The sequence below is a fragment of the Micropterus salmoides genome, unplaced genomic scaffold, assembly GCF_014851395.1.
Source record: "Micropterus salmoides isolate LMB-PRFRI ecotype aquatic unplaced genomic scaffold, ASM1485139v1 Ms_hic_scaffold_8, whole genome shotgun sequence".
In the NCBI taxonomy this organism is placed as follows: Eukaryota; Metazoa; Chordata; class Actinopteri; order Centrarchiformes; family Centrarchidae; genus Micropterus; species Micropterus salmoides.
Genome location: NW_024044570.1, coordinates 32,455,467 through 32,481,698, shown reverse-complemented (window position 1 = coordinate 32,481,698; position 26,232 = coordinate 32,455,467). Strand labels below are relative to the sequence as shown.

General features: G+C 39.2%; 1 protein-coding gene and 1 long non-coding RNA gene across 2 annotated transcripts in view; one reads left to right on the top strand and one right to left on the bottom strand.

Moving 5' to 3' along the window:
• Positions 1-25,724, top strand: part of LOC119894080 (synaptotagmin-9-like) — a 65,018-nt gene extending 39,294 nt beyond the window's left edge. The window contains exons 5-8 of the mRNA XM_038706581.1: positions 10,662-10,782; positions 10,964-11,135; positions 11,231-11,360; positions 20,957-25,724. Of these exons, the coding sequence (XP_038562509.1) occupies positions 10,662-10,782; positions 10,964-11,135; positions 11,231-11,360; positions 20,957-21,034 (501 nt within the window). The 3' untranslated portion in view covers positions 21,035-25,724. The remainder of the gene's footprint in view (positions 1-10,661; positions 10,783-10,963; positions 11,136-11,230; positions 11,361-20,956) is intronic.
• Positions 3,973-6,130, bottom strand: LOC119894081. Its single transcript, XR_005442867.1, has 4 exons — positions 6,021-6,130; positions 5,277-5,368; positions 5,009-5,106; positions 3,973-4,543 (listed from the first exon to the last, which is right to left on the bottom strand). It is a non-coding gene; the product is annotated as an uncharacterized LOC119894081 (long non-coding RNA).
• Positions 25,725-26,232: the final 508 nt, after the last annotated feature.

Sequence of the window (26,232 nt, the reverse complement as noted above, 5' to 3'; positions counted from 1 at the left end):
TACCGTGTCTGCGTCGGTTCTGTCTGGGTGCTCCGGCTTCCTCCCACCGTCCAAAGACACGCAGGCTAGGTTGATTGGTGTCTCTAAAATTGTCCTTAGGTGTGAATGTGAGTGGTTGTTTGTCTATGTGTGGCCCTGCGATGGACTGGCGACCTGTCCTGTAGGTAGGATAAGCGGTTGACGATGGATGGATGGATAATAGTTCTGGCTGTTAACAAAACATTTGTAAGACCATATTGGTGACCTGTAACTTCAGATTAACATAACGTGAACTAGCGTGATATGAGCAATTAATATTTTGATTATTATTTAATTGATAGTTTCATTACAAATATTTATACTTGCTATGTGGAAGCTGAACTAGCAGAGGCCACTGTACCCCCTGCTGCTGCGCCCAGTGGCAATATGGTTCTGACTTGTGTTTATGTCAAAGAGTAAGCTAACACTGCTACCAAAGGAAGCTAATCACTGACTTTGGAGCCGTAGGATGTGAAGAACTTCACCTTCTTGCTATTCTTTTAATGCCACTATAGCTGTTAAAATCTTTTTCAGCTTCCACAATGTTACTGTTACCCCTTCTGTGTCAAAACAAAACTCTTCCAAAACAAATCTGTGAAGTTTTTTTCTATTTTTGCAATTTTATGACATTTAATTTGCCAGTTTAATATATAATATTATGTTAGTTAGAGGAAATATTTAACATGCAGCCTGTTGTTCCCATTAGTTATGTAGACCTACTTATGTATGAAACCTGGTGAGCATTATTGTGAGTCAAAAAGAATCTCCTCTAGCTCTGAGGCATTCAGATCTTTATGGTAAGCCTCACCTTGTAATTGTGGCTCTGCTTTTGTGCATAAGGATAATGTTAAATTATTTATTTTAATATGTATTGAGAGAGAGAGAGAGAGAGAGAGAGAGAGAATATATTATTATATAGAGTATTATAAAGGGTAAAGTCCATCACCTTTACCCTCAGCTTCTTTAGCAAGGCACATCTTGGAGGTGTGTTTGGGGTTGTTATGTTGGAATACTGCCCTGCAGCCCAGTCTCTGACAGGAGGGGATCCTGCTCTCCTTCAGTGTGTCACAGTACAATTTAGCATTCATGGTTCCCTCAATGAACTGTAGCTCCCAGTGCAGGCAGCACTCATGCAACCCCAGACCATGACACTCCCACCACCATGCTGGACTGTAGGCAAGACACACTTGTCTTTGTACTCTTCACCTGGTGGCCACCACACACACTTGACCCCATCTGAACCAAATAAGTTTATCTTGGTCTCATCAGACCACAGGACATGGTTCCAGTAATCCATGTACTTAGTACTTAGCTTGTCTACAGCACACTGTTAGCGGTCTTTCTGGTACATCATCTTCAGAAGAAGCTTCTTTCTGGGACCACAGCCACGCAGACCAATTTGATGCAGTGTGCGTGTAGTCTGAGCAATGACAGGCTGAACCTCTGGAGCAATGCTGGCGGCACTCATAGGTCTATTTCCCAAAGACAACCTCTGGATATGATGCTGAGCATATACCACTCAACTTTTTAGGTCGATCATGGCGAGACCTGTTCTGAGTGGAACCTGTCCTTTGCCAAGAGGTGCCATGTTGAACTTTCACTGACCTGTATGAGAGTGTGTGAAGGCGATAACACCAAATTTAACACACCTGCTCCCCATTCACACCTGAGACCTTGTAACACTAACAAGTCACATGGAACCGGGGAGGGAAAATGGCTGATTGGGCCCAATTTGGACATTTTCACTTTTATTGCCAGCCATTTAGACATTAATGGCTGTGTGATGTAAATTATTATTTTGAGGAGACAGCAAATTTACACTGTTATACAAGCTGTACAGCAAAGTGTCATTTCTTCAGTGTTGTCACATGAAAAGATAGGTCATGTCTTTATACTGTATACTGCAAATCAGTTACCCACACAGTTTTGTGTGTAACTGTCTCAAGACTTTACTGAGAGTTTTGAACGATCCTTTAACCTAACCTGATTCTGCCAAGGCATATTCATCTATACAGCTAAAGTTCAGCCTTGACAGTGATTTATTTACTTCCACCATGTTCAGCCAGGCAGATATATTGTACTGTTGATTGGCCCTCGTGTAACAGAATCTCCAGTGAGCTGCACAAACTCTCATACTTGCTTTTTGTCCTCATACTGTAATACAGTATGAGTCAGCTCAGTTCAGATCTTTAGTTATTCAAACGGCATTATTAAAATAGAAAAGTTATTTTACAGCATATTAATTGTATTAATATTATTTTAATTAATATTAATATATTTTTAATTAATATTAAGACCACAAACCCCACCATACTATGCAGGCTGTGGATATGTTGTTTGCTGTACTAAACTTTACAGGGAGAATCTTTAAAATTAAACTAGATATAAAAATATTATGACATTACATTACAGTACAACATTAATAACATTAATAACACTACATAAAAGGTATCCCTTCTATTCACATCTTATACTCTCACACCTTGCTAAACAAATTGTTTTATTTTGTTTTAATTAAACCAACTCCTATGACTAACTCCATCAGTATGGGGAAAAAAAGAAAAGAAACTGAAACACAAGAGAGAGAAACACAAATGTTAGGTTTTGTGTTTTCACAGACTTGATGGATGATGTTTAGCTAAATTTTTTTCAATAAAGAATTATGAATGGAGGTAAGGGAAAGCTGGGCTGGCAAAAGCAGGAGGCTGTTCAGTTCACACCAGTTCATTTATTATTAGCAGTGTGACGACACACTTAACCCACGAGACGAGATGAGATTTGAACACCGTTTTTAAAAAAATCTTCAATGCTGAATTATAAGAAAATTTTGAGCATCAAACACAATATTCTGCATTCTGGTGAATTTTTCTGCACCAGTTTATGGTGGAAATATTTTTATTCTGTGTTGCTTTCAGGTATGTTTCTCCTCTAGATCAACTTTTCTCATGTAATATCATCCCTGCCGAGTTAGCACATGCAGTCGTGATTTAGTCTCCCTTCCTTTTTGTGTCTTTGTTTAGGGAAATGACCTCTTTAAATGTGCATGCGGCACCTTTTCACCTCAATGATAATCTTATTAATTTTAATTCACTCATAAATTTCTGGACTTTAATAGCTCGTGTGTTTCAGCAGGTTTTCTGCTCATGTTCAAACCTTTCTGCACATTTAGAATCTCTCCCACGTATCGTTGTTCTCTGACATGTCGTGAAAAATGTTGTTATATTACCAGACTAACATCATTTAATGAGAATTCATAATATGCCCCATACTCGGCTGTGCATTACGTTATTGCTCCATTGGTATTTTCCTCTTTAGACTGTTTGACTACCAAAGTTTGGGACTGCATGTTGCATGTGAAACCGAAACTAACCAACAACACTTGATCAGGCGGAAATTTCACTACAAATCCACACGTTAACTTCAGTAGCCCCGATAAAGTGCAGCTCACAGTCCCACACAGAGCAGGGTTGCGCCTCAGTTTTTAGATATTTAATGCAAAATTCTACCAGCTACGTTACCACTCAGTCACAACTGGCTCACAGCACGAGAGGTTCATTCGTTCACTATAAAGGCCAGTGTCGCATTAGCTGAGCGGAGATGATTCACTCTGCGAGTCTATGTTATCAGTTTGTTATTGCTATTACATTTGTTTTTCACTGCATGAGAAAATTAATGTGTGTCTTGACAGCGTGCACTGTAAAAATGAAAAGGCTGTGAAAACTCAATTTCAAGGCAACTTACTGTACTCAATTTTGGAGTTTTGAGGCTAACACAAATTCCTAAGTTTTGAAGTTTAGTTGTGCCAACTAATTATGGTTTGTTCAGATAACTTATCTTTCATTTGTATAAAAACTCAAAATTTCAAGGCAACTTACTGCACCTGATTTTTGAGTTTTGAGGCTAACTCAAATTCCTAAGTTTTAAAAAACAACAACATCAATTTCCACAAACAAAGCCGCTTCAATTTCCATGTTTATTTTCAACAAACATTAAAGAAACACATGACTCTATCATTCAAGATGGAATCATGCAAGTCCAGTGTAAACTTTTAAAACAGGCATTTAAAATAGTGTACATGTACATCTGATGACCAATTTCAACATTCATCACCATCAAAAAGAGATGCAATTTTATGTTCCAGAGTCTCAGCTTCTACATACTCTTCCCCACCAGTGTTAATTGAACCACTTTTTTCCTTTACCTCATTAAAGTCATTTGATGGCTGGTCAATGATATAAGTGTCAAAGGCAAAGGTTTCATTTTCAGCAATTTCAGGGCAATGCACAGTCTGTTGATTTTTTAATTATGTCCCAGGTGAGTGAAAAAAAATGTGCTCAGTCCAAGTTTCTCCAAATTAGCATTACTCACAGAAAAAGGTTGATGTCTTCTTACAGTCTGGCAATGTAAGGTGTGATTTTAATGCTACACAGGGCCAGTGAGCTCCTCTTCCATGTCGTAGTCTATGGCTCAACAGATCTTGTTGACTTCAGCTCAGAAAACCGCAGAACCCACACACACAGGATAACTGCAAGGACAATGAGAAATAAAAGGCAAATTAGTTAATTTACTTTTAATGGATCTATACAACAAAATATTCTCACACACTTTAACAGTTTACTGTGCACAACCACACTGCCTTCTATTTAGGCTGTGTATATACTGTATTTCCTTAAATTGTGATTTGAAATTTAAACTCTGCAGCAAAACAAACACACCTTACCTTCTCTAGTGTGTTGCATGTTCCCATGCACTGTATTTATAATCTCTCTCGCACTCACTGGCTACTGGCTCGCAGACTGCGAGGAGATATTCTCTGAAGTCAACAAATAGTTTGTTTATTTCTCATTTACAAATTTTAGTTCAGTACACTTTTTGTGTACATCAACTTACAGTCTGCTAGCTGTCTGTTCTGTGTTTTTCCTGAGAAAAAATTCACAGCCTTGCCTCTGAAAATTGTAAATAAACATAGTGACTCTGCATGTGAACATACCTATCTAGCACACGAAAGAGGGTTGTGGTTGGTGGAACCTCAGTACATCTTTCCCGGTGAGCCTGCCACGGAGCAGCACCAGCTTCACAGGACAACAGCTGTAAGAATTTAGCATTTGGAGATAAACAAATTAGTTGTTATACATTTTGTGAGGAATATGCAGGGTCAATGTTGTGAATGTAAAAATGCACAAATGTATTGAACACTGTGTGGGGGCATGTGTGGGTATATACACCATAGACTGTGTAAAAAAAAGGTATACACTCACACAGTTGTCAGTTTATTAGGTTCACCAAATAAATCCTTCCTTCATGAGTCTTTTTGAGTCATGGTATAATTCCAAATATTTAGTCCATCCATCTATACATGTATAAAAAAAGTACAGTTGACAAAATGTGAAGAACACTCCTCAGTATACGTAACCCCATGGTTAACTAGCACCATAAACAGCCTTCAAATTGACCATTAAAATAATTTAATACCTCTGTCAAACAAATTCAATAAACTTACCACCACAATACCTATCAAAGAAAGGTTTTAATGCAGAGCCATTGTATTGCATTGCATTAGTTTTGTCTATGTGTACCTAATCAATTCTAAAGAGTGTGTAAGATAACTAGCAAATGCCTTGACAAAATGGTGGGTGGGGCACACTTAAATATATTTATGGGAAACCCTGTAGGGTAACGTTACAAGGCCATAAAAAATAAATTACGGTAGTTCGCAGTTTTTATTTTGATGTAATACATAAATGAATAGTGGTTCAAAGTTCTCTGGCTATCAGCTGTTTTGTTGTTGACACACCCAATGCACTTCTGAACCATTAGCGACTCTGCGGTCCATATAGACATGGAATTTATCAAACCATTGTTAACCATGCAAACATTAGCTGACTACTTAGTTAGCAAGCAAGCTACAGTGTAGCATCAAGCACATGCTTAAACGAAAGAATTAAACATGTGACTACTGCAAATCCAGACTTTCAATACTCATATTCAAACAAAATACTCACCTTTATGACTTCAGGTTCTATTGAAGAAAACAGGAGAATTGTCCTGGTATGTCCAACACTGACATGTGGACAAAAACCCCTGCAGGACTGCTTAGGAAACCCCATTCTTAGCACCACTTGAGTTGGCTCAGCTCCAACTACAATTTCAAAGTTGTGCCACCATAAATTTTGCATTGAGACCAACTTTATACAAGAAATGTAATAAAGTTAGTTAAAGAAACTATTTTAACAAAGTTTACAATGCCATTAAGTATTTTTTGTTCAGTTTAATAAAAAATCTAATAAATTTTTAAAATTAAAGCAATTTCAAGTTTTAATTTTTACAGTGTGTGAAAAATATCAATTGAGTCCGTGAGACAGCTTTTAACCTGATGAAAAATCTCGTCACATTTTAATCGTCACACCCCTATTTATAATCCCTAGTGGGAACCTTGACCTGCAGTCAGGGCACAGGATAAAACATACAAGGATTATATAAACAACACAAAAGCAAAACAACAAATACTAAAACCGTGAGCAGTACATACAGAACACTCAGAAGACCCTAAAAACATAAAACAATCTCTAAAATGTGAGGTAACCTGAGACGATTAAGCAGGGTTATTGCACAGGGATCTATCAATCTAATATAAACCTGGCCTTAAGGAGAACGGCTGTCAAAGACAGCCTTCAGGGGAGTCTGTGAGACACCTTTAACCTTAACAGCCACCTTTACAATATTGTTTAGGTGGTTTTTGTCCCTAGTGTCCAGGTTACCATGCCATGCAATCAGAAAAAGTAAGAACAGATTCAATAAAAGACTTGCAAACCAAACACATAATCGTCTTTTGAACATTAAAAACATTTAACTTCCTGAGGAAGTACAAACGTTGTTGACCCTTCTAACAGACTGCATCAGAATTAGCTTCAAATTTCAGGTCACTTTCAATGACTGTTCCAAGATATTTATACCGTTCTACAAATTCAATGCCAATTCCTTTAATGAAGGTCTGAGATGGTAGTTCTAAAATCAATGGTCATTGTAGCATTTAATTGGAGGACTGAGCAGAAGCGGGGCTGACATGAGATGCTGGCACAGACATCGGGAAGCACAGGGGAACCCACGTTAGCAAAACCACAAAGGGGAAAAAGTCACAGAAAACAATCAGGCGTTGAGTGGCAGGAGAGTGGGAATGCTTGAGCAGATGGCTGATGAATAGATCAGGTATGGAGATGAGCCAGGTGCCAGGAAGTATAAGCCACTCCCCCACAACGCAAACACACACAGACACACAGGGGAGGGGGGAACAGGGAAAGCACAAGAAACAGCTGGAGTCACAGTCAGATCGGTGACAACAAATCCTGAAAGCGGGTCTGTCAAAAACAACATTAATATTGATACTAAGTACGAAAACATTTGATTGATCAATAGATAGATAGATGGATAGTTCACTTTATTCATTCCAGAAGGAAATTAAATCGTCTTAGCAGTCAGACACATAAAATAACAAAAGACAATTTAAATGTACATAAATACTACTTAAATAATAAGAGTCTGAGTTTAACAGTCCAGATACATTCAAGTGCTGTGGTAGTCCTGATGTGCAAAGAGCACAGTGTTAAAATAATTGTCTATAGTACATACATACTTTCATACAGCGTAGTGATGTCAACTGGGTAATCTCAGCTCGAGTTTGGAGACTACAGATTTTCAAAATAAAGCCTGTGTTACCAGCTGGTTTGTAAGCACACACATCTTTAAAACTTAGTTTGAAGGATTTACCAGACAATGGATGCAATTGAGTTCTATTATGGGAAATGTAGGATCCAGTGTTTAAGGAGCTTGACCCATTCTAGAGGGTGAAAATCACAATATGTTGGAATCTGCTGTTTCAATTTTGACTAATCTTTCTTTCGCCTGTCTTTATTTTTCACAAGACATCTGCTTCCTTGCTTTACAGCACAAAGAGAGATTGCTTTCAGACAGAGGGAGTATGCCTTACCGTCCACAGCAGGTTATGTAACAACGGGCTGAGTGAGTGGAATCATCAGGAATTATGTGAAGTTCAATTAATTTCATAACTTAACATTTGAAGAAGCCCCGCACAGGCGTACGCACACACACACACAGAGGGAGCTTTAAAAAAAAAAACGATTAAGACAGAAAGGAAAGAGATTGCGCCTATGATTATTAAAGACACGCCAAGAGAGAGGCTTGTAAATACAGCCTGGCTGCTCCTGAGGGAGAGAGGGTGCGATTATTATAATTGGAGAAGATGGACTACCCACAGTCTTTCTCTGCTTTATTGGGGCGCTTTAGAGCCCCGGTATAATTTCATTGGCCGAGCACAAGTGACCATAATACTGACCGCAGGCTTGATTTGAGTGCTCATAAGAGTAGTGAGAAGCACTCAATAGCCTGAAAACTTAAGTGTGCTGCATGAGTGATGGGAGAAGGATATCACATTATCTGTGGAGAGCTGATGGGTTTGCAGATCCACTGTTTGTGGGAGTGCCTGCCTGTTTGTGTGTGTTAGCCTGTGAATTCCTGTAATTGTGCCAAAATGCGTATGTGACATAAACTGTGCATCATTAACGTCCGAGGCTCAAAGTAACAGTATGCAGTGTCAGAGGTGGATTCTGCCTCAGCAGCTCAAGTCATGGATTCTGGACAACTCTGCTTGTGTATTTGTGTGTGTGCATAGGTGTGAGGGTGTGTGTGTTTATGTGACATGATGACATTCGTGATGTATGAACTCATTTTGTTCAATTTGATTTTGAGCGGTTTTGAGCAGAAGACCCAGAGCAGAAGCATCCTAATGTGTGTGTGTTTGTGTTGCCCGTATAGACTGACTCCAATTAATCTTAATCAGTATCAGAAGGAGCACATACTGATTTGCATGGAACTACAACCACTACATCTTACCTTTAACTAGGCTTTCTAGATAATTGGCTGTTTCAGACAAAGTATAAAATCACTAAGCGCCCTGTGTATTAATCACTGATTGGACAGCATCCAATGTCACACATCCAATAGTTGCGTTAGCCTACTTTGCCACTGTGTCCGTAAAGCAGCGGAATTCAGAGGAGCAAGAGAGAGTTTTTGTAATTTCATTTAATGACTTGTATTTGCAGAGGCTAAAACAGCTGGAGCCACATTTGCTGACTTTGACTGTCTTTTAAAATCCTGCGTTGTAATCCAAAAATTTGTAAAATGTTTGCTCTTTTCACTTCCTATTTAAATTTGTAACAGGGAGCTCTGTGTCAGCCCGGTGTGTGGGAGAAAGTGTAAAACTGGATATCGAGAGTTTCCCCTGTAAGAAACCGTGTGTCTTATAAACGCAGCGCTCACTTTCACACCATTTTCACACGTTATTTTCAGATGTGTTAATTGGGAAAAGAGCTTGGCAAGTGTGTGACTGTGGATAAGTTGTGAAAGCAGGCATATTCTCAAAGGAGAAATGGTAGAAGTTAAACGTGAAGGCAGATTCCACAAGTTTCACCCCAAACTGAGAGATGCAACAAATATCCAAAACCAGGTTGCATATCATTTAAATACTTAGGATTTGACATTCCCATAACATGCAACACGCTGATTAATCATGAGACATGCTGTTTCTGCATGTTGCAGATGTGATTAAAAAGGTTTACATGTTTTTTTATACAAGAGGTGTCACAGGCATGATCCATGTCTGAGGTGCAAAGTCTTGTGTTACATATTATAATGTGCCTTCTGTTGAATCTACCCAGTTATTTTCAGGGCTTTGCTTCTGCATTGTGCAAAGAGCTGCACACTCGGAAGGAGAGCAGGTGGTGTGAAAACAGTTTTGGCATGTGTGTGTGGTGAGCATTTTTCATTCAGTTGTATTGCCGCCATCTTGGAATCTGGTATCCAGTTTTCATAGTTCATATGGTTCAGCCATGTATAAGCAGCACTTTAATGTTGCGGCTGGTCCAGGTGGAGCAAATCTGAGCAACTTTGTACACAGTTCGGTAGTTTTGTTCAGTAGTTCTCAGCCTAAAAGTAGGGCACCTCCAAAGTTTCCCAAGATAAATCTGAACATGAGATAGAGGGAGAGGAAAGAAGAAAAAATAATTCTTCTATATACTGTACATTTGTATATTTTATTCTTTTGGCCTCAAACCATGTAAAGGAAATCATCTGAGATGTTTAGAGAGGAAATTCCCAAACTAGATATTGCATTTATAGAAGGACTCAGAAGCCAGATATGTTTGAAAACAACAATCTGTTCTACTTTAATGTTTATTTTATCTACAATTTTTTTTTGTAAAGTAACTAGAAAGTATGTCAGATAGTGGAGTACAAGCATAAAGTAGTGGAAAATTGAAATAAGTAAAGTACCTCAAAACTGTAGTAAATCGAAGTACATTACTTGGGTAAATGTACTTAGTTTCTTTCTACCACTGCTGAGCTGTTCTTTTCTTTTGATCTTTTTTTTGACAGCTGAAATATAGAAACAATTCATGTTTGATGCTTAGCATGGGGATCACTCAGACCTCTGGTGTGATTCTTCCCTCAGGTGTTTCAATCTCAAGAAGAGTCTTGGAAAATCAGGATTTAACTGAATCACAGCTTGTCTTTAAAATAATGATAATGGGTGACTGGACAGTACTATCCTAATGTAATACATTTCTTTACAGGACAATGTGGACCTGGGAGAATTGATGTTTTCATTGTGCTATCTCCCCACGGCTGGCAGGCTCACAATCACCATGATCAAAGCCAGAAATCTCAAAGCCATGGACATCACTGGAGCTTCAGGTGGGTCCTGACTGACAATGCAATGTTTCCACTGAAAGGTGGTGTAGTGAAATATACACATAAAGTGTTCAAGTGCTTCATTATTATCACAGCATAGCATTTTGTTTTGTGGCTTTCGATGCCAATACATTTTTAAAACCCTTATTGAACTCGCCACATTTTACCAATCCAAATTCTCCAGATCCTTATGTGAAAGTGTCCCTGATGTGTGAAGGCCGGAGGCTAAAGAAGAGAAAGACATCAACCAAGCGTAATACTCTGAACCCGGTGTACAATGAAGCCATTGTGTTTGATGTTCCTCCTGAGAACATCGACCAGATCAGTCTGCTCATAGCTGTCATGGACTATGACCGGTTAGTAAGTTACCTTCATATATCAGTTTCATGTACAGTCCGTTAACTGATGCAATATTTTGGAGTCTCCATGTGTTGTTCTTACTGTCCTGCAGGGTCGGACATAATGAAGTGATCGGTGTGTGCAGGGTGGGCAATGAGGCCGAGAGTCTGGGGCGAGACCACTGGAGTGAGATGCTGACATATCCACGGAAACCCATAGCACACTGGCACCCACTCATAGAGGTATGGGCTGCTTTGTGTATTGGTGCAATACATTTCTGTAGATAAACACTCTAACAAAGTTAACGTTATTTCACAATGATCCTTTCTATGAAAACCTCTAAGGACTAGAAAATAGTGGGGAAACTAGACTAATTGAGAAAAACAACACCTAGACTACAGCCATGCTAGCGTCTTTGTGAGGCTGTACTTTGTCACAATAGTGCTTTCAGCTAATGCTAATGTCAGCATGCTAACATGATCACAATGACAATGGTAAAATACAGATGTTTAGCAGGTAAAGTTTTTAGTTAATTATTATACTAAAATTTGCTAATTAGCACTCAATACAAAGAACGGTTGAGGCTGATGGGGATGTCAGTTTAGCTGGTCATAACACAAAGTATTATCCAAATAAAAAAGTGTACCTGATGAAGGTGCTATATTATAAAAATTGAGAGATGACTAAAGTTATTATACTTCATCCTGAACCAAATTTCATCCAATTTATCCAATTGTTATTGACACATCTCAGACAATGACTCAAGATAGTGCCAGAGGAAAAGTCAGGCATCTCACCAAAGTCGGCAGGCTTCAGCCTCTTGGGACCATGAGTGTCTGTACAAAATGGTGTTCCAATCAGTCCAATAGTTGTCAAGACATTTTACCATATGCAAAAAAAATGTAATCTCATGGTGGAGCTAAAGGAAAATTCAGGGGATCACCTAAGTTTGTACTGGTCAGTCTTAATCATCTGGAGAACATCTGATAGCTGTTGAGAATTTTCAGTCTGGACCAAACTGACCAATAGCCACTAGCATGACTAAAGATTAGGTATATAATTAATATGAAGGCAGATAGTTTTCTCTGTTGAATGACAGGTGAAGTATGTACAATTAAAAACTGACCACCTTGTGATGCAGTAGAGGTAAAAAACCGTTGATGTACACTATGGACTGGGTTTGTTTTCAAATATAAGAAAAGAATAGCTCTGTCAACCTCTGAATCACCACCCACATGTCTGATTTGTTCAGCCATTCAAAAAGATGAATGAACTTAAACAAAATGATAATTGAGACTGATTATCAGGGTAATAAAGCAGAATATTCAAGTAAAAAAAACAACTCAAGTTCAAATTCAACATACAGTAGACTGTACAAGAGGTTCTCTAAAGAAATCTTAATTGAAAACGGACTTGAAAATTGCAACGATAGATAATCTAAATCAGTCATGTTGTGTATTTCATTTTGAGGTACAGTGAAAAAAAAAGAAATTAAACATTACATAACAAAAATACTGCATAACCCTCATGTATACTTGACTTGTTTTGCTGTGATTGCAACAACAGAGGCACCTAGCTTACAGAGAGAGACACAGAGAGGTGGCTACATTCAGGGAGCTGTTTCTATTTCTGAATTCCCAGCCCACACTCATTAAAAAAACAGAGCATGCTAAAACAGATGCTGGACTGATTCATGTAAATTCATGTTGAGTTGTCACAGCTAAATCTTTTGGTATTCCACTGTAGGGGTCAGAAAATAAAACGTTTCAAAGTGGATTGCTGTCCGGGTAAACGCCTAGCATCAGCTGTGACACCCTCAAGATTCACTTCAGCTTTACGAAGAGAGTTTTGCAATGTTTACCATTCCTTAATAAACGTAATGGACACTGCTGGAAGTAAGCTTGTTAGCTGGTAACATTGGTCATCATGATGTAAGCTCTCTCTAGACATCATTATATTTACCAGAGAAGGTGATGCTCATTAGGAGAGAGGCTAAAGACCCCAGGAATATTATTCCATCTCTAATGAACATGATTTTCTTTATCTACCCAAATGACATTTCCATCTAAAATTAGGCCAACTAATGTATAATGAGTATCTATTTAGATCATTTTACCACCCAGATAACGTGTGCTGTTTTTCTCAAGTGATACTAATACTAATGGCTGCTACGAATATATTATCTATTATCAGAAATATTTTGAATGTCTTTTCAACATACGTTGACCCCCAAACTATGAGGGGGGAAAAATCCTTTTTTCCCCTCCAGCTTAGTCTTTCAGTAAATGTGTGCGCAAATATGCCATTTGAATATGGCTTCATTCTCCAGCCCTTCAGCACGGTAGATGACCCCGCCCTCTGAAGATGTACTGAATACACCTCTCTGAGCTGGGGTGACCAGACGTCCCCGTTTTCCGGGGACAGTCCCTAGTTTTGGTGGCCTGTCCCTGTCTGAAGCTGTCCCCGGAAATGTACCCGTTTTTAACTGTATGTTAATCATGGACTGTATACGGTGTCAACAGACCTGAAATCAGATTTTACGTGGCCAGAAAGTCTGGACAGCAGAGCATATAGGTGTCGTGTTGAAAAGTGATTGTTTACGAAAAATTGATCGCCCAGTCTCTTTACATCTACAACTGCTTTTTATCGGGGTCAAACAGACATAACGTGCAAATAAACATCACTTTATGTCCGTGGTAATAGCAAAGGTATGTCTTTGTGATACTTTAATGTTTCTTTTAACGGAATAATCACAATTGTGGCCAAATAATTGTTTGCAGTTTATAGCATAATCAGGCATTACATTTACGTGATAGGCAATAATAGAAGTCTGTTGTTGCAGATGGATTATGTGTTTGATAGGCCTATGTCTAAAATCCTTGTTTATATTTGGAAAACGGAATGTAGCCTATAATTAACATGACTTACTACTGAGTTATATATAAAATAACATTTAACTTGCTGTGTACCAACCAATCCAGACCTTTTTACCTGTTAAAATACCTTTAAATGGCCAATACAATACAGTATTTTGATTGCAGCTTCTACTTATTTACTGAAAGGTAGATTCTACTGAAAGGTAGAAATTATATTTATATTTGACGGATATAAAACCGAAATCGTGCCCCTTTTTTAATTTCATATATAGCACTGAGACAGAGCTGCAGGTTGTTCAGTATGTCAAGCAGAAAGTGCATTTATGGTTATGAGGGGATGTTAAATATTTTCTGGTTTACCCTCTGATGTCCTCCAGCTGCTCTGCCTCAACTTTGTGATTTATAGGGTTTCCTGATGGACAGATAGCTTTACTTGTTGCTATCGCTACAGTAAGCTGTAGCTACTGCAAACTAGCTGCTGTTATCAGCTGGCTCTGCCCGAACTGGGTGCTCCCAGCAGTTCAAAGCTCCTGTACTAACAGAGGTGCAAACAACAACACACCCCTGTAGCCCCAAGCTTCCAGTCTGGGCAGCCAGCTAACGGGACAGCTAGCTGCATGGCTAACTGAGCTAGCTAACTAGCAGCAGCTACTGTTAGCAGTAGCTAGCGGATAAAGAAACTGCTAACAAAAAAAGAGCTATCTGTCCTTTGTAAATCACAGGAAGTTGAGGCAGAGCAGACAGAGGACATCAGAGATGAAATCTGAATATTTTCTACATGCAGTATATTCCATTTTTACCAAAATCAGTGAAAAAGGTTGTTTTCTTCTACTGTAGTCAGTGAGGCCTAGGCTGCGGAAAAGAGGACCGTGGGGTCAGAGAATCCGACTGCTCTTTTCTAAGCGACGTAATTATGCGACGGCGGATGTTACTGACGTGGCTTGCCGTGATAAAACTACAATATTCTGAAGGTGGACTACAAAAAGCGCATCTTTGACACTGCGCCCCATGTTGTTCATCTAAAGGTGGACAACCTACCAGTCACTAAATAATGGACAGGGCTGTCACATTGAGAATGCTCACACTCACCCTCCTGCCCACACATAGGCCTATTTATCTACACGAATCCCAATTGTATGTAAATACAGTGTTTCCCACAGAATGACAGCGTAACTGTGCCGAGAGAGAGAGAGGGAGCGACAGGGCGAGAGGAGATGCTGAGTGGAGCTCTGTCATGAAATACGATTTTACCCATTTTAAATAGTACCAAAATCAATCGAAAATCAGCGTTGATAATGTGGCAGGCCGCCACAATTAAATCAGTGCGTGGGAAACGCCTACTGTAGAGGTCATCCAGCTTGATCTTTGCCTTTATTAAGGCGAGTGTCAGCATCTGTGACTGAAGCAAAATTAATTTGCTGAAGGCTGCAGAACATAACGTGAGCTGCAACATTATCCTCACTTTGCTCACGTTACAAGACCAGTAATAGCTCGCATGGGTCTCAGTTATTTTTGACAGTTTAAGATATATGCATATTAGCAAGTTATGGCATAAGAGAGAAAAGGCTTAATAGCCAATGGTAACTTACATGGTGATCAACCTCCTTTATCCGTCATGGTTGGTGATTTATTTATTTTTATTGTAGAAAACACTTTATGGCTTATTTCAACAACCCGAAACATAAAACGGTGTTGAAACAGTATTATATTACAAAAAAGCCAAAAGAAAACAAACCAAAAGAAAGAAGGTAATTGTGAGTCTTATTAAAGTGTCATAACGTCTGTATTGCAGGATCTTGCTAAATGTGGTTGATGGATTTTATCGTTTGAGTTTGAGAACGTGCGTCGCTTTAAATGTTGCCGCAAGGAATTGTGGGACGGCATTCTCTCCTTTCCTTTCATAAAGGATGGTCCGGTGTACCCTATGCTAAAGGAGATATGAAAGGAAGCATTGAGGCACCTTTCCTTAGCTTTTAGAGAATTTGAACAGCTCTTATCATGGCTGCCACTGTTCACTTCATTCAGTGCACGCAGCCCTAGTCTCACAATCAGAAGAAAGTTGGGAGGGAGGCCTTAAAGAGACAGGAGCTAAAACAGAGTATTCAGACAGAGCTTGAATACAGCTGATAAAGCAATGGACAGTATGAGAAAAATAATGTGTTTTTTGAACATTGTAGCATGGCTAAATTAGTTATGAATTTTAATAAATTTATGAGAATTAATACCCAATTATGAATTTTAATAATTCATAAAATAAAGAAAATATTCCTCGTTTCAGGGCACCACTGGAGTTGTTATAATCCTAGAATCTCTGGACCTCTAGGTAGCTTTTAATAATTATACAATTATTACTAGTGATCAGTTAGTTAATAATCGCTAATAATCTTAAATCAGTCAGTCAGTTTTCATATCTAAAGGGTCAATTCTTTTGGCAGGGACGTGGAAATAGGCAACACACACAGTTTCCGGATTACAGTGAATTTACTAAAGAACTAAAGTTAACTAATGCGATATAAACAGGTGGTTAAATACAGGGAAAATAAACAATGGCTAAACAATGGAGGTTCGATTGTGGGAAGCATTTGACTCATACTGCATAGGAGAACTAATGAAAGTAAGCTATGAGTTTAGGAGTTAAAAGGAAATATTAACATTAAGGGACATATCTGACCACAGAATGTTTGTTAGATCTTACGGCTTGTCGAGGGCCTGCTTTAGCCTGTTGCACGGTAGCTGCCCGATCCTGGCTTTTTGCTAGGGATTCTCCGGGGTTTTCCGTGTCTGACTGAAGAAAACGCCTCCTCCGTCTGGCAATTCGGCTGTTTTCAGGTTTCCTTCGTTGCCGCTGGCGAGACCACGTGGCTTGGTCTGACCTCGGTGAAATTGGCTCGACGAAAAAGGCTTAAAATGGAACTTGGTCGTTCCTGAATTAGTCCAGTGTAACTTAACGGACTGATAACTTTAACAAAACAAAAGAAAGAAAGAAAATAAAACAAACTGAGGGGCAGATCGATGTCGCGGCACTTCGCGTGTGTGGCTTCAAACGAACAAAGGCCTGTTGCGCTGGCTGAACCTTAGGGCGTTGCCTGGAGAGGCACGCCGGACGCGTGCCGAAGCGTCCAGAGAGCAGAGCGGAAGACCAGGGTACGAGGGGAGGAGAAGAGCAGAGAGAGAGAGCAAATGACGTCGCGTGTCGCTCTTTTGTTGCCTGGGGCGTGGTTCCCCAGAGGGCGTTTCAGGTTTCCCAAAGGGACTGCCTTTCTAAACTTAATGTCTAAAAGAGAAGAAATCTATTTGCGCGTATTATAATCAAATATTTTCCACAATCAAACCTCAATGGTCAAACAGTTGTACCGTTCTAAGTTAAGCATTTGGTAACAGGTAAACAATTGTCACATTATTGGTCAGGATATTTATACATTTAACGTCATTTCCAACGATGGTATGTAATACTTATTTCGTCCACTTGGGGGAGCTCAGGTTACATGAGGAAAGCTTAGATTAATCCAAAACAATCTTTCCTTAGGAAATGGGGAATTTAACCTTAAATTCAAGCTGGATCATTACTAGAGTATAGTATGACATTTCTTTATCATCATTTCAAAAGGAATTTTGTGAGAAAGTATTGTGAACAAGTATTGGTTACACATAACATGATGGAGTGTCTTGCTGAAAATAAAAACACTGCAAAGGTAACTTATTTAGATTCTTTTCCGCACTAATATCAGCAACAGATAGCAACAACATGGTAACATAACTACTCAAATAGAGGCAAACGTAATCAAGTAACTAAAAGATTTAATTAAACTTAATTAAATGCTTTGAGTTTTTGGAGACTGCAGTCTTTGGTTATTTAAAGTTCGGCTTCCTGGATTATGTCACAAGTGGGTGAGACAAGGAGTATCCCTTTGATGGGGTAATGAAACACAGACCCAGTACATTGCCATGGTTACATGTGTGGGGGGGGGGGCAGTTTTGATAGGCTGTTCAGGGAAATGCTAATTGCTGGTTCATGTCCCTTTTGTCAGTTTCACAGTCAGTCACCGCGTTATCAGCTTCGGAATCAAAAAGGTGCCAGTTTTATGGTCAGGGATAGCACTTAGAGAAAGCAGCTTTCCCAACCCCCTTCCATTGGGGTCTCTTAGCAGTCTGTTGAAAGTTGATCTTTAACCCCCCTGCTCCTCTCTGGGAGAGGAAAAGAGGACTTTGGAGCAGCTCCAAATTTATTCAATATAAAATGCACAAATCCACACCGTTGTCCCACTACAACATTAAAGCATGTAAACATTTTACAATACCCAAAAAGTATAGACACCCAAAATAAATGTATGAACAAGAAACTGAGTATAATATGGGACCTTGTTAGTAGCGATATAAGTCATAAGTAGTGTCATTACAGTGCGTCCATGAAATAATGTAATGTAAATACTTTCTGAAGAAGGTAGAATGAGGTACACTGTGTATGAATTGAGAATACTTTCAAATATTCACATATCACGTCATAACTGCTGCTAACTGTCGTTAGTTACCGTAGCTCAGGTATCCATGCGGCCAACTTTGCGGTCCTATTAGCCTTCGAGACCAACAGAGGCCAGTTTGACAACAGACAATAGAGTACAATACAGTAGAACCAGAATATATTTATGTGTGACTGTGCATTAAGGGTTTATTTCAACCAAACCAGAGTTGGTGATTGTTGGAATAGTGGCAAGACCAGCCACAACGGTTTTGGTGAGTTATATTTTGTTTGAATGAAATGTGTTTTATGATGAGTTAACCAGGCAATTAGTTGGGTGGAAGAGTGAAACTTGAATTCAGGAGGACATGGATGATAAAGCACACACACACACATACACAAACACACACAAATAATAAATCTCCTATTAAATATTTAGATAGAGAAGATAGAGCCAGAGTATATGTTACTTGAATGTTCCCCACTTCTTTGTGTTTATGTGTGAGAGAAAGAGGAGCTGCAGGATTTTAGTAAGCATTGTGCAGGCAGTTAGAGCTCTTTTTTATTTAGTTGCACCCTGACACCAGGATTCTTCCCCCAGCTAACCACTCAGGGCTCACTGAGCACCGCAGCAAGCTGTAGAAGTAAATGGAGCACTAGCTGTCACACTGTGTCTACCAGAGGAGTTTCAGTATTGGTGGGAGGTCAGTGACCTTGTATTGCCAACAACGGAGAAGCTAAAAGAGCTTTCTTGCTGTCTCAAGGGCCATTTGTAGCACCAGAACACACACACACACACACACACACACACACACACACACACACAGGGCCTGAGATCCAGACTAATGGCTTATTTGTGTTTCTTTAAAAGTACTGTGGGAACTAGGCCTACTGGTTATGTTGCACACGCAAACACACATACACACACACACACACCCTTAAAGTACATATAGTGATTTACACACATAAGAGATTTCTTTATTTCAACAAGTAATTGCAAACACCTGCAACATGCTGTCTCTCATGCGTACGTAAACAAGCACACACACATGCACACTTACAGTTTTCTTATCCACTTTAGGCTTTTCTGGCTTTTCTGAAGTGTTAGAGGAAGCCTCGCTGACCCGCTGCCCAAAGTCTGAGAGCATTAATAATTCACCAAGTTGATGTCTTCAGCCAGGACTGTAAATACACATATACCCCCCCCACCACCACCACACCACACACACACACACACACACACACACACACACACACACACACACACACACACACACACACACACACACGACCAAGCAAGACCAACAACAACATGTCTTGAATTCCCCAGAGTCATTTTAAGAGAGTTCTGATGCTATTGAGCGGAAAGCAAAGGATATGAAGAAAGCAGAAAGCTCAGTTGCCTCCACTTTGTCACATGAATGAGTGGTTGAATAACAGAAAGGCACCCTGCAGGTTTTGCTCTCATGAAGCAAGGTTAGTGTGTTTTAGCCAACTTTTGAGCTTATATCTCAAGGCTTTTCAGTCTCACAGGGCTGGCTCAGGCTGAAACACATCACCACAGTAACCTGCTCGGTTAGCCTGCTTCAGGGCAGGTTACATTCAGACCAGAGAGCATCAAATCAAAATCATCAGTCAACTCTGTTTCAACAGAATCCATCCTGTTTATTGTGCTGAATTATTTTTGCAGCGTAACTGAGTGGTTCAGTATCACTAGTAGACATGTTAACTTGTCTTAAGCCACACCAAAATTTAAGACTGAAATTTCATAGCGAAATCCGTTAATACCAACTGAACTATTAGTAATTTGTGAATTTTTTGTGTCAAGTTCAACTTGAACATGAATTTTTGCCTCACAAACTTGCACCAATAGCAAACTGTTGACCAATAGCAAGCCATCTTGACAGAACAAGCGAGAGTCCAAAATGGTGGGAGCTATCTTAGCTTATTAGCTGTGTTGGATCATTTACTTTTTTAACCTCCTGTCCTCTGCTCAGTGGTACAAATACACCTTTTAAATAAACTGTGTGAATTTATTGTCCCATTAAAAACTAATCTAACAGGGTAGCTCACTGACGATCAGTAAGCCATTAGCAAGATCGTTTGCTCAGTGAGCCTTTTCCCCTCTTTAATAAAAGTCTGCTGAATAAAATGATGTAGCCTACCTTTTGGAGAGCGATTGCCAAGAGGGAGCAAACAAAACAGTGCAGGGGAAAAAGACAGAAGCTCGACTGACTTGCATTTCCCAACTGGCTAGTGTGTTTTAGAAGGAAAAGCGCATTAAAATTCAAGATCCACGTTAAGATCCTTGAACTGCCAGTCATAACAAGACTGTATTCAAATAAAACTGACAATTCCATGATGTGGTCAAAATTACTTTTTTTAGGCACCACATGATGTAAATAAAATATGATAAAGGATTAAGTATACTGTTGGTTTTTATCACTTCTTTATGCAGCAAACCTAACCCCCCCCTTTCTTTTCCTCTCTGTCTGTTGTGGTCCAGTGGGTCGGACAGGGAGCAGTGGTCATTGGAAGCCAAGGAGGATCCACCAATTCCCTGAAGACACCACCATCGCCATGACCGTACACACAAACGCACACACACACACAGACACAGAGCCTCGGTGTGGTAGAAAGATAGATAATGGACAGTGTATTAAAACATACAGTACATGGTGTGACTAACAAGCAACTAAGTAGTAACATCAACTAAAAGCCATTACTTAAACGGGTGTGTCATTAGATTTAACAAGGCTTTAGTGTGGTAAGACTTACTTACTTTAGTCCCTTCACATTCAAGAAACACTTAACTACATTCCAAATGAACTACGAGAGTACTTTCATTAGTCATTATAAGTTGGTACTGACAGTATTAACAGGTTGAGATCATCTTACATGTTAAGCTGTTTTAGCAACTTGCAGTCTGTGGACCAAAATCATTTATTTTTAGGCCAACATGTGAAGCTGTTACTTGTGATTTGTGCAAGCTATAATAGAAACAGTAAGAGTTAGACAGGTGAGGTTAAAGAAGTAGAAAGGACAGAGATGGATTTCTATCCAGATCATCAAAGTTTCAGCTTTTTTCGACATTTGTTTGGCTGTTGTGTTGAATTCAAACTCATGCATTGGTAAAGTGTTGCTTACACTGTTGTTACAGCAGACGTGAACAAAGGAGATTTTCTTGGTGTAAACATTAGTTTTTGTTCTATGGGCAACTTTCGCACAGAACACTTCCTGTAAAGATGTAAACTTGAATGGATTTGCTCCAAGAACGTGTAAAGCAGCTGACAAAGGAAACATAGAGGGGCGGATTCACAAATAATGGATTGCAGCCGCTGATAGCATCATGAATTGTGCTTCACTTGCAACCGCTGTTTGCTCTGTCTCAAGGTCTGATTCACAATGGATATTGCTCTAATGATATTACAGTGCAGACATGCCCATGAAGTTTTGCAGCTGAGTGCAATATGCCCTTGTTTTGCATCTGTTAAATGTTAATCTGTAATTTTTTTGTAGTGGTCCCAGAAATATTTGTTCTTAAAGTATACTGAAGTACCAACTCACACAACTGCTTAAGCAACATTTGAGTTAGAAAATGTTATAGATGCAACTTTCTACTCATATCTTTGAATGTTTTTTTGAAAGAGAAAATATTCTAATTATCTGTTAACTCCCCCCTGCTCTTTCATTCATTTCTGCAGGATGCCTCTGTATGGAGAGTTGTGTCAGACTGATGTCATGTCTCTAGGAGCATGGAGAGCTGTTTTCTTTACTCTGCTCTGTGCTGGGCTGTTACAGTGCGTAGACATTGTCTCTGCTTCTCACAGCAGTAGGTTTTATGTTTCATTTCCTCGTGGTGAATATCAGTAATTGTACTGTCTGTGCCATCTGCGTGCATATGATATACTATTCCTTTGCTTGGCTACAGTCACCACTGCCATGATCGCTGGAAAGTCTGTGTGTGAAACACCTTATAAACACACATACCACCAACTCTCTGAAGATGCTAATAATTTCACTCTAACTTGCTAGCGTGTGGCTATTAGCGCCAGTGTTTGTGAGTCAGGCTTTCTTAGCAGTGAGGCTAATTTGAATAGAAAATGGCCAATTGTGCACCAAATGTGCTCATATTACCAGATTTAAATTCATGCAAATAGCACCAGTGCACAGAGACCCTATTGGCTTGGCAGCGTAGTTAGGGGTGAATTTCACCCTTTGTGAGTACTGTGGGAGTTAACACTGTTTCTTTTGTCCTATTTGTGCAAGTTGCGCAGTGCTTTTGTGAGTTCGCCCCAAAGTGTTTTTATTTACTGCATGGTAAATTGTCATACTTTGTAAACAGGGTGTGGTCAAAATAAAAGAAACGAAACGAAACTGCTGGTGGCAGTGAAAGTGGCATTTTTTTTTTCTGGCAAAAGGTCTGCTGATGCCCTGTTATTGATAATCTCTAAATACAGCAAACTAATGTTTCTTATTGGTAGTTTTGGGTTTCTGAGATAAAGGATAATTCAACTTGAGTATTATATTTTATATATGTTTTATGTGTTTTAGCTTGTTTCAGGCAATTTGATTTAACACAACTTAAAAGTTCAGTTTGTAAGTTTTAGTGGCATCTAGTGGTGAGGGTTGAGAATTGCAGCCAACGACTCACTCACCTCTCACCCCTCCCTTTGCGAGCGCGTTGGAGAAGCTACGGTGGCCGACATGCTTTGTCGGCTCTTATGCTAAATACTGATGGTCAAATTTTCTCTTCTTACTTCGAAACAAACCAGATGACTACTACTATTACTACTACTACCACCTCTTCTTCTTCTTCCTTCTTACATTTACATTTACATTTATTCATTTAGCTGACACCTTTATCCAAAGCGACTTACAATTGCTATACATGTCAGAGGTCGCACGCCTCTGGAGCAACTGAATCGAACCCAGGTCTCCCACACCAAAGGCAAGCATCTTATCTATGCGCCATCACCACCCCGCCATCACTCTTCATCGTACTTATTCAATGTAGTGATGTAACGCGCACTGTAGAGCAGTTTGTTTACTTAGGGCTACTGTAGAAACATGATGGCACAACATGGCAAATTCTATTTAAGGGGACCCGCAGTGTATTTAGATAGAAATGGCTCATTCTGAGGTATGAGGTATTATGTAAGGTCTTTATACACCACTGAAATAGTTCTAAAATGAGCACAAACTAAGCTAATATAATTAAGGTCTTAAAAGTAGATTTCAAAACTAGGTCCTTGGTTGATTTTGTACTTGATTTATAAGCAGCATTAATTGATTGTTTGGTCACTTGAAGGCAGCAGAGGCGCTATAAACACATCATTCACATATTATAACCTTATAAAGTTGTAAGCAAGCATTTTCCTGTTTACATATTCAGCAGACAGAGAGCAACATTAGAATTAATTCATGCTAAATCATGTTTCTGGCCACCTGGTGAAGTCCAACATCCACTCTCATTTTAGCTCTTTAGTGTCCACCAACTCTTGAGGACATATCCCTACATATCATTTGTCACTTATACACCGGTATCTTGCCCAACAATGACAAAACATTTTTTTGTAGGTATTCTTAATGGTATTTTAGAGTTTGTAGTTTTCTGGAAAACAATAAAAATGTTTTAATTTAAATGTATTAATTTTATTAATTTATTAAAATTTTCCAGTTATACGCTTTCTCAATTTTTATGATGGCTTTGTTTCTGGGGGCCAGCCGGGCCTCACTCTAATGTCCTCTAGCTGATCTGCTCTTTTCTGATGGACAGATAGCTTTACCTGTTGCTAAAGCAAGTGCTAACTGTTGCTAACTAGCTGCCGTTATGTTAGCTCAGTTAGCCACTGTCAACGCCACGTATATTTTGCGGATGCAAATAGCACTCTGCTTTCTGTATCATGTGAACTTTGATGCTAAACCGCTGCATTATGAGTGAACTGCAGGATCTTTACTTATTTATTTGTTCTTTATTTAGCAATACAGAATGCATGAGAGCCTTCCTGCATTATATTCTATTACATTTTTATAGTTTTAATTGTCACCTGCTGCCTAAATTTTGTGTTTCCCTTTACATAAAGAAATGTCCACAATAAATTGATGCACAAATTGGTGCAGAAGAATATCACCAGAATGCAGGAAATAAAGTGTTTAATGCTCAAACATTTCAGAGGGCACCCCCAGAACCCCAACTTAGTATGTGGCCCCTCCAATGTTGAACTATACTCTAGCATTTCAACAACAAAATGTCACAGAGGGCCTACTCATAAAATGCACAGAACTCAGCGACACTGAATCTCACTCCAGGCTAAACTGAAAAGTTGGCAGCCCTGTATATACAGATTTGATATTAATTTAATTATGTGCAACTAATTGACTGGGGCTTTAGTGATTCTGTCAGGGGAGAAAGGGCGAACCCATTATATTACCTAAACTGTTAGACATCCTGGTTCAACTTTGACCTACTGTACTCACCTCAGTCGTGTGCACTTGATTTCCCTCGGAATGAGGTCTTATTAGCAACATTTTTGGTGCACTTTCCTTTGGAGGTTTAGATATTCTGGATAAACTGCTGGCTTGCATGCCTGTCTGTTTTTTTTTTTTGCCCCATTTGACTTCTTAGAAATGTCAACATGTTTCCAGATCTCAGCAAGTACTCTGGTGAATACAATGTTATCATAAATGATCTATCTAAGAAAATGATTGCAGATGCAGGACTCTTCAGAAAGCCTTGTTTTATTGAAATCATTCTTGTCAAACCAGTGGTTAACTACTTGTGCCTTCTTGATGGGGGGATTTGTCATTGTAAAAGGCTTCATTTAGAAAGACGTCCCTCAAATAATGAAAAAAGACAACACAGAATCATGTTGTCAATAGTGATGTATTTGCTTTGCCATGAAGTGAGTGACTGGATTGTTTCTATTTGGAAAACACTTGCAGCAGCCCTATCCCATTTTAACAGGACTTTATGTTCTTTTCTTTTAATTTAGACCACGCCCTGCAGATGTTTTAATTAACCAGTGTTTGTTTGTTTTTGTAAATTGAGTTTAATACCAGTATTGTTTATGTCTTCACTGTCACAAATAGCAATGGAAATTTCTTCTGTGTTTATAGGTACAATGCATGCATCATTTTTTGTGAGTAATTTTTAAAATCTTTCTCCTGTTGTGAGATACTAATCAAAGTGTAAACACAAGATGTATTATGAACCTACGGCAGACTGTGTAAATTGTCCATTCAGATGTTATTAATAAATATTTCTATATATAGCATGGATTGATTCATGGGAAGTGTGAGATACAGAGAAAATGTGAGAGTCAGAGAGATGGAATGAGACACACATCCCCCCCTCAGGCCTCCCCCACCCCACCTCACACATGTGCTGTGAGCTCTCCCAACAGACCGCCGTGATTGAAAGACCTATGAAGAACTTCTGACAACGCACACACTTTCAGTAACACACATCCACACACCTTTTCCAGTCACCTACAGTAGGAGCCAGCTCATTAAAAGACTGGATTAAAAAAAACAAAAGAAAATCTCTCAGTTGTTTCCAGACCAGCTAGTTTCCACATATGGTGGTTCTTGTTGTTTGGGGAATTTTGGGAACACTGACATATTATCACCTTCTAGAGTTGAATTGGGGATCAAACGATTGCCTGTTTACACATCCAGGAGACACCTAGCAACATTGTTTTTGGGTTTCACCCAACACATGTAAGTTCACTATTCACTCTATTTTTAGCTCTGCTTTGGACAACACCAACTCCTCAGGGG